Here is a 9972-nt window from a genome sequence, read left to right on the forward strand (position 1 = left end):
TGATAAATAAAGGATTTTTAAGGCAAACAAATGGAAACATCTAAAAAGCAGTTATAACTATTGAATTACAACCCAAAAATCAAAGTCTACTAACACGTGCCAAGATCTGGTGTCACAAGTGTGTGGGCAACTAGTAGAATATACAAAATATGACTATCCTACTGTCTGAAACAGAATAGACAGATATAAACAAAAGAGAAACTTTGGCATGCTGCTGAACGGCTCAGAAGGGGGCAGCTCACCGTGAAGTCTCGGTCCAAGATCAGGTATGCGCGCAGGGCGGGTAACTGGATGCACCAGCGTCAGATCCTATACAATTAAGTACAAAAGTATAGTATGAGTACATAAACAATATGTGCCCAGTAAGTATCCCGCCTAACCTCGAAGAAGTAGTGACGAGGGGTCGGCTTGACACTTACTAGGGCCAATAATAATGTAATTAAAGTATTATGCTAAGTATAAATATCATGAATAATTCTGACATTTCGATAAAGGGAAGAGATAAGTACTTCTTTCATAAATTTAAAATTTCAATTTCGGTCATATCATTTAACCACTTACATTTCAAGGCATTTAAGCAGTATAAATCACGGAGAGTTCCAAATAATTAACATGCGCAATTATGCCGAGGTCGTACGGCCCGATCCAACATAATATTAAATTGTGCACTGCCGGAGGGTCGAACAGTGCGAACCATAGATGCATCTATTTACTACCGAGGCGCTCGACCTGATCCACAATTAACAATTTATTTTCAAGAAAACACAAGCTTCCCATTTATAGTCAAGTATCTCATACAAACTTTTAAGTAAGTGAATTTAACTTTATACAATTCTTTTATTAATTTCTATCATGACTAAGTGATTATATTAGCAAGTAAGGGCACAAATATTCCAAGTATAGCATGATACGGGTCCTAAACTACCCGAAATATAGCGTAATAGTAGCCACGTACGGACTCTCGTCACCTCCTACGTACCTAGCCCCCACAATTAGGTACAAACATTTATTTAATTCACCTATGGGGTTAATTCCCTCTTACAAGGTTAGAAAGGAGACTTACCTCGCCTCAAAGCCTACTTCCCAAATCAAGAACACGATCAAACCTCCAAATTTGACGCCAAACAACTCGAAGCTAGTCAAACATGACATAAACTAATCAATCTATGCTCAAAAGTTCATAATTCCACCATTTAAGTGATTACCCACCCTAAATTGCAAGATTCCTAAAATTTACCCCCGGGCCCACATGCTCGGATTCCGGTACTTTTCAAAGAAAGTTGTTACCCATAACCTTAGGAACATGAATATATGATTTTTACTAAATTCCATAACAAATTTCGTGGTTAAATATCGTTTTTATCAAAAACCTAGGTCTTCCTCTAAACCCTTGTTTTTCGCTAATTTCCACATGTTAATCTACCCATAATATAAGTATTAAACTCATAATAGGTAGAAATTATATACCTCCAAAAGCTAGGTGGGAATCCCTCTCTAGAATCTCCAATAATCGCCCAAAGAGTAAGAGAAAATGAGTGAAATGGCTTAAGTATCGTATTAAGTGAACCTCACTGCCCCTGCAATTTTCGCACCTGCGGTGCATTGGCCGCACCTACATATTCGCTTCTGCGAACCAGATTTTTGCTTCTGCGGAATTGGCTGGGCCGGCTGGGGCCGCATCTGCGAAAGGGCTCCCGCTTCTGCGTAGAAAGAGCCGCATCTGCGGAACCTGGCTGGCCATCCTTGGATCGCATCTGTGGGGGCTTGGCTCGCACCTGCGAGCTCGCATCTGTGGCTGGCCAACCGCAGGTGCAGTTATGACAGATCTAGAGCACTCAACTGCAGTTCCAAATTCTCAACTTAGTCCGAGCCTCGCCCGATTGGCACTCGGGGTCCCCCGGGGCCCCGCCTGAACATATCAACAAGTTTGGAATCACAAAACGGACTCACTCGAACTCACGGAACGCCAGAAACAACATTAAAACTAAGAATCACACCCTAAAACCAATTGAATCAAACTTAAGAACTTCATGATCTTCAATTTACTTCCAATGCGCCGAAACATACTTATACTACTCGGAATGACACCAAAATTTGCATGCAAGGCTTAAATGACACTACGGAACTATTCTCGGCTCAGAATTCCGTTTGGACCTCGATATCACCAAAACCCGCTCCAAACCAAATTTTAAAGGATTTCTAACACCTTCAAGAACCAACTTTCACTATTGGGTGCCAAAACGCTCCCGGATCATCCAAAACCAGATCTGAACATACTCCCATGTCCAAAATCATCATACGAACCTATTGAAACCGTCAAATCCTGATTCCGAGATCGTTTACTCAAAATGTTGACCGAAGTCAAACTTGGCCTTTTAAGCCATCCTTAAAGAACCAAGTGTTCCGATTTGAACCCAAACTCTTCCAAATCCCGAACCAACCATCCCTAAAAGCCATAAATCAGTAAAAGAAAGAATAGAAAGTCTTATTTAGGGGGACGAGGTTCTAGAAAGCAAAACGACCGATCGGGTCGTTACATGTAGTACCATGTGTTCGCAAAAAGATGAGGCTGGATGCACTCTAGGACTCTACTAGGGAATGTTGTACCATATGTTGGCAATAAAATGAGGTGCGTGGCACTTTGGGATGCTACTAGGGAATGGAATACCCTATGTTGTCAATAAGAAATGCAACCAGGGGATGTAGTACCTTGTTTCATCAATAAGGTAAGGCTCTTGGCTCTCTAAGATTCTACTAGGGAATGTTGTACTCTATGTAGGCAATAACATGAGGCTCGAGGCACTCTGAGATACAACTAAAGAATGTCGTACCCTATGTTAGCAATAAGAAATGCAACCAGGGGATGTAGCACCCTGTGTTGGCAACAAGGTGAGGCTCTTGGCTCTCTAAGATTCTACTAGGGAATGTTGTACCCTATGTAGGAAGAAAGTAATGCATCCAGGGGATGTAGTACCCTGTGTTGATAATAATAGGAGGTATTGTGGCACTCTAAGATACTATTAGGGAATGTCGTACCCTATGTTGGCAGAACATGAGGCTCGAGGCACTCTAAGATGCTACTAGGGAATGTCGTACCCTATGTTAGCAATAAAATACAACTAGGGAATGTAGTACCCTGTATTGGATATAGGGTATTGATTCCCTATAATAAAACTAAAAATAACATGATTACATGTATATTGGGAAAAAAACAAGGATTTGAGGACTTCACTTGGTGGTGTTCGTCTTTTCACGAACTATTTCCTAAAATTGTTCTGTTCTTGTTCTGAACAAAAACAAATCATTAGTTTTAAAATGGTGGTCAGTTTGTGGCCTTGATTATTTCAGTCTCTTGATCTCGGCTTATCTTCTTTAATGATTCCAATTGCAACTGGTTATTTCCTAAATACCAACAGTATTTTCGACCCCGGAGAACCTTTGGCTTTTTCAAACTTTTCCATGACGGTTGGTCGCGTGGGACTTAACCTTTTTAAACTTTATTTTGCCTTTGTGGGCATCTCACTTTTGACTTCTTTCTTCCAAAATTTTCAATTTCGGAGTATTGGGGAACTTTTGGCTTTTCAAACTTTGTCAATGACTGTTAGTCGTGTAGTGCTTTATTCAGCTTTATTTCGCCTTTGCTGGCGCTTCAATTTTATTTTCTTCTTCCAAAGTTTTCAATTTAAAAGCCTCGTCCAATCATGGCCAGTTGGGGTCTACTTGATGCCTTTATCGAGGCTTGGCGTCTATTGAATATATCAGCTCTCATCAAACGAGAACCCTATAAATCGGTCTTGTTGTCTTTTCTTTGCCTTATTTTTTGAACAAAGTTAGACCAAAAGGGATTGAAAGAAAAACAAACAATGGAATAGAGAATGAGTTTAAAACAAGAGGTGTCCCTTTCGGGGAACTGAAAGAAGGACTTATCTGGGAGTACATGCGGACTTCAGTGAACATGACATGCCTTATGGACTAGATGCCTGGACGCCTGATCTGTGTAAACTGTCCGACTCTTAGAAACTCATCACAACTTTTAACTTAAAACCGAGAAATCTTGCTCAGGACCATGTTGATGTCATGGCTGTGTGGATCCTCTTTTCGATCAACAGTGTCCTTTGCGGATTTTCACTAGCTGACCTCTCTCATTTCTCTTCTCGCCATCGCCTTATAGTGTCCTTTGCGGGTTTTCACTAATAAGACTCTCTCATTTTTATTTTCTCTACTCATCATCGCCCTACAGTGCCCATGAGGGTTTTCACCAATAGGACTTTCTCATTTTATTTCTCTCATTTGGTTGTATTCGATCCAAGTAATTATATCCTCCAATTCTTGAATATTCTCGCCGATTGATCGGAAGGACTTGAAAGGATTTGGGTAAAAATAATTTAGATTGAATTACAACTTTGGAACCTTTCGGGAGAAACCATCGCCGAACTATTGTAACATCTGCCCTAGCTTTCACTTTTGGGGTAATGTGGATTTTTGTTTTGGTGTAACCGAACCCCAGATTGAGGCTGCCTACATATCCTTTCAGAATCAGGTCGGACGTAGTTCAATTAACATGAACTTGTTTTGGACTTTTTTTTTCTTATTTCTTTTTTCTTTTCTTTTCTTTTTTTCTTTTTATCATTTTTCATTTTCTTTCAATCCCTTTCTTTTCTTTTTGTTTCTCATTACATACAAGGTTCCAAAGAGGGTGGCCAAGGAAAAAGTATCTGGCTCAAAGGGTTAGCAAAGGGTTAATAGTATTTGGGTAGTGAGAATGAAAGCCTTTGTCATCCCAATTAAATAGCATTAAAGCTGCTTAAAGGGTCAAACATAGTACCTTTTGACCGCATTTGCATTCACAGTTGTATCAGGAACATTTCCTTCAATGTCTCCCAAATATAGTACTCCATTTGCCATCACTCTTGTTACAATGTATGGACCTTCTAATTCGGGGCAAATTTTTCTTTAGCTTCCTCGTGATGCGGAAGAATACGCCTCAGAACGAGTTGCCCTACTTCAAATTTCTGGGGCCGCACTTTCTTATTGTAGGCACGGGCCATTCTTTGTTGCTACAACTACCTGTGAAAAACTGTAGCCAATCACTTTTCATCAACCAAATTCAATTGCTTCAATCGGGTCTTGACCCAATCTTCATCCTCGAACTCGGTTTCAACAATCATCCGAAGAGAGAGAATTTTAACTTCTACTGATATCACGGCTTCAGTTCCATAAACCAATTAAGTAAGGGAGGTTTTCGTTTGGACTTGGTTTAGGCTTGTTGTCCTAATTCTCTATTAATTTTCTTACAAGCCTTATCTTCGGCACATTCTACTACTTGATTCATTATTTCAAGGTCTGCCAGCGTTTTAGGATCTGAGAATGAAGTTCGCAAGCATGTCATGTTATTAAAATATGCATTTAATAGAACTAAAAAGAAAGTAAGAAAAGTGACAAGAGTAAGAAAAGAGACATTCATGAATGATGAAATATTAATTTCATTTATTTGAATTAGTTTTTTTTGTTAAAAAAAAGATAGAAGGGTTTACATCAGAAATTATGACAATAGAGTAAAAACATTCGAATTACACCCTGAAATAACTCAAAATGCAGAAAAGACAGCAAGACCGGCTACCGAGACTCCCGTCCGATAGGAAACTTTTCAAGTTTGGCGACCGCTTTTTGTAATGACCCAGTCAGTTATTTTGAGAGTTGTAGCCTCATTCCCCTATTTACTGCTCATTCTGTACTTTATAGCTGTTATGTCACTTGACGGGGTAGTCAGTTCGGGTCTGGTAAGGTTCTGGAATGAATTGGAACACTTAGTTCTAAGGTTTAAAACTTAAGTTCAAATAGTTGACCGGATGTCGACTTATGTGTAAACAACCCTGGAATAGAGTTTTGATTATTCCAATAGCTATGTATGGTGATCTTGGACTTAGGAGCGTGTCCGGAAAATTATTTGAAAGTCCGTAGTTAAATTAGGCTTGAAATGGCTAAAATAAAAATTTAAGCTTGGAAGTTTAACCGGGGAGTTAAATTTTTGATATCGGGGTCAGAATCTGATTCTGAATATTTGAATAGGTCCGTTATGTCATTTATGACTTGTGTGCAAAATTTGAGGTCAATTGGACTTGATTTGATAGGCTTCGGCATCGAATGTAGAAGTTAGAATTTCTAAGTTTCATTAAGCTTGAATTGGAGCATGATTCATGGTTTTAGCATTGTTTGATGTGATATGAGGTTTCGACTAAGTTTGTATGATGTTTTAGGACTTGTTGGTATATTTGGTTGAGGTCCCGGGAGGCCTCGGGTGAGTTTCGGATGGTTAACGGATCGAAATTTGGACTTAGAACAAAGCTGGAAACTTTCTGTCATCTGATGCAATCATACCTGCGAAATTTGGCTCGAAGATGCGAGCTTGCAAAAGCGAGCCTGGCATCGCAGAAGCGGATGAGGCATCACAGAAGCGCGACCGCAGAAGCGACGCAATGGTCGCAGATGCGGCCTGGGCTAAGGGGGTCTTGGACCGCAGAAGCGGCCGCTTCATTGCAGAAGCGAGTCCGCAAAATTGAAGGTTGTCGCAGAAGCGGGATATTTACCACAAAAGCAGAACCGCAGATGCGGTTAAAAAATTCCACAGAAGCGAAACCTCTGGGCAGTGTACAAAAACAGAGGGTTTCGAGTTTTTGTCATTTTTAGACATTTCCAACACGGTTTTGGGGCGATTTTCGGAGAGAATGCACGGAACACTTGAGGTAAGTCACTTGTGATCATTGTTAGTCAATAATATTGGATTATCATTGAGTATTTTGACTAGATTACATGTTTTTGAGGTGACATTAGCGGATTTGGGCCTAGGGATTTCAAAATTAGAATTTGGGATTTGGAAGTCGAGTTGATGTCGGAATTTGGTAAATTTGGTTTGGTTGGACTCGTGGTCGAATGGGCGTTCATATTTTGTAACTTTTGTTGGGTTTCGAGACGTGGGCCCACTGGCAATTTTTAAGTTAAATTTCGGGTTTTTATTGAAAAATCTGTATTTTCATATAGAATAAATTCCTATAATTTATATTAACTGAATCGAATTAATTGTTACTAGATTCAAGCCGATCGGAGTCGGAAAATCAAGGGAAAGGCATTCTTATTGACTAATTGAGCTTGGCTTGACGCAAGTGACTTGTCTAACTTTGTGTGGGGGAAATCCCCTTAGGATTTGGTAATATTGTAACACTTTGTGACATGTGAGCGCCGTGTATACGAGGTGACGAGTGCGTACACGGACTAATTGTGAAAATTTTGATTCTTGCTGAGTTGTCTTCTTTTAAATTCCTTAACTGAGTTGCCTTAGCATATGTAGTGATCATGTTAAGCCTAGTATCGTATGTCTACGTGCCTTAACTCTTACTTGCAATTTGTGCAACATGCTTAGTTGAACTACCTGCTTCCCTTGATTTGAAGTAAATCTTTAACTGTAATATTCTTGCTTTAAATTCGTTGTTCTTTCGGTTATCTGCTGCATATTTACTTTGGGACTACGAGGCGTTTACTTGGGAGATCCCCCTGTACTGCATATTTACTTTTGGGACTACGAGGCAGTTCCTCGGGAGATCCCCCTGTACTGCATATTTACTTTTCGGACAATGAGGCGGTTCCTCTGGAGATCCCCCAATACTGCATATTTACTTTTGGGACTACGAGGTGGTTCCTCGAGAGATCCCCCTGTACTGCACATTTACTTTTGGGACTACGAGGCGGTTCCTCGGAAGATCCCCCTGCACTGCATATTTACTTTTGGGACTACGAGGAGGTACCTCGGGAGCGCCCCGGTTATTTACCTCTATTTGCTGTGTTGTTCACTTCTCAGTCATTTTGTTATATTATTATATCCTCTGTCTTACATTTCTATTATTTCCAGTAGGGCCTGACCTGATCTCGTCACTACTCTACCGAGGTTAGGCTTGGCACTTACTGGATACCGCTGTGGTGTACTCATACTATGCTTCTGCACATCTTTTTATGCAGATCCAGGTACTTCTTACCGGCCCAGATATCAGTGAGCTACCTATGTGCAGAGACTTCAAGGTACATCTGCCAGCGTCCGCAGACTTTGAAGTCCCCCTCTATCCTTATCATGTTGTTTTCCTTATTTTAGTAGACTCTGATGTATAAAGATATTTGTATTTCTCTTAGAAGCTTGTGACTTATTTCTACTGGATTTTGAGAGATTGTAGTTCTTTGACTTGTAGTTTTCATTTATTACAACTAATGAGGTTTGAGTTTCATACTTTTATTATGTTATTCCGCAATTTGTTAGGCTTACCTAGTCTTAGAGACTAGGTGCCATCACGACATCCTATGGAGGGTGAATTGGGATCATGACACTTTTAGATTTTTCTTCTGTCATGACCATGACTACAATGGATTTCAGTGCTGGATCAAATTCCTTGTCATCACAAATCATTCCAACGATTAGCACTTTATTGTGAGTAGGCAAAAGATTGGTCGTCACAGTAGGGGCTCCTCTTCTTCCCTAAGAACTATTGCCTTGACCTTAATGAGATCCTCCACTACTCTTTTGAGAGTCCAACAGTGCTCGGTATCATGTCCCAATTCTCCAGAGTGATATTCACATCTAGCATTAGCTAGGTGCGAGGGGGACTTGTGGTTTGGCCGGTTCGGGGCCACTGGCTGCAGCAGACCTAGCCTTGTTAGCTTTTGGAACAAACTTTAATATGATTCACCAATAAGGGTGAACTGATTCCTTCTGGGAGGCTCTCTCGGGTGAGGATTGCATTGGAAAATATTTTTTCGGGGGACTATATGGAGCTTGGTAGGGACGGGCATTTCTGAGAGGTGGAGCTCGGTTTTGTGGGTAGTTTTGTGGTCGGGTGTATGATTGTGGATTCATCACCGTATAGTGTGTCGGGGCCACGACATATGCAGCATCATGGTGCGAGTAATAGTGTTTGCGGTCTTCTGGGTGGCATATATGATTGGTAAAATGACATGCGGGCCCCCCTCGAGCACGAATCCATCATGGCTCCCTCTCTCTCTCTTGTTTCTATTTCCGAAACCGCCGGACCCGCTTTGAATTGCTTGTGTAGTCACTTTAAGGGCTGCCTAACTCACCGACTTCATGCCATTCTCAACTATTTCTCCAATCTTAATCGCCTCAGCAAAAGGTTTGCCAATGGCGGCCAGCATGTAATGAACGTAATCAGGATCTTCAGATTGGAGAAAATAGTCAATCATTTCTGCCTCTTTCATTGGTGGTTTGACCCTAGCAGCCTGCTCCCTCCACTTGATTGCATTTTCTCTGAAGCTTTCTGTCGGTTTCCTCTTTATGTTGACAAGAGAGGAGCGGTCTGGCACTATATCAACATTGTACCAAAATGGTTGGACAAAATCTTGATCCATGTCATTCCAAACATACCAGTGAGACATGTCTTGATATATGAACCACTCTAAATCAATTCCTGTCAAACTTTCACCAAAATAGGCCATGAGCAATTCTTCTTTGCCCCCCGCTCCCCTCAATTGGTTACAATACCTCTTCAGATGGGCCACAGAAACACCATGCACATGGTACTTATCAAACTTGGGGGTTTTGTAGGGGTGAATCACCAGTTTAAACCACAAACCAACCATCTTTGTTTAACTTTATCTTTTATGACAAACAATAAACGTGTTAGAGTTAGGCATTTTACATATATTAGCCACATATTGTATGTCATGCACCTAATGCCATTTTTATTTCTAAAATAAGCTTAGAAGGCTTCAAGCTTCATCTTGGCTTATTGGTTTATTTTATCTTGACTTTAACACTCTCTTTTCTTATTCTTTTTTATTTTGTCAATCATTTTGCTCATTTCATTTTTTTTTACTCTTTTGTGGTTTAAAAGAATTTTGATCGAACCCGTTGGAGGTTGCCTAGGTATTATGTTGAACATGAATCAGATCATTACGTAATTCAGAAAGATAAGG

At 40.4% G+C, this 9972-nt stretch overlaps 1 protein-coding gene across 1 annotated transcript; it reads right to left on the reverse strand.

The window, feature by feature from the left end:
* Positions 1–9108: 9108 nt before the first annotated feature.
* Positions 9109–9636, reverse strand: LOC138892715 (uncharacterized). The gene has a single exon (XM_070176451.1). The coding sequence runs from the start codon at positions 9634–9636 to the stop codon at positions 9109–9111; it is 528 nt and encodes a 175-aa protein (XP_070032552.1).
* Between the last annotated feature and the right edge of the window lie 336 nt (positions 9637–9972).

The sequence above is a fragment of the Nicotiana tomentosiformis genome, chromosome 5 (genome assembly GCF_000390325.3).
Source record: "Nicotiana tomentosiformis chromosome 5, ASM39032v3, whole genome shotgun sequence".
Lineage (NCBI taxonomy): Eukaryota > Viridiplantae > Streptophyta > Magnoliopsida > Solanales > Solanaceae > Nicotiana > Nicotiana tomentosiformis.

Coding starts and splice junctions, on each gene's coding strand:
- LOC138892715 (XM_070176451.1), bottom strand. CDS start 9,636: ATGGTTGGTTTGTGGTTTAAACTGGTGATTCACCCCTACAAAACCCCC.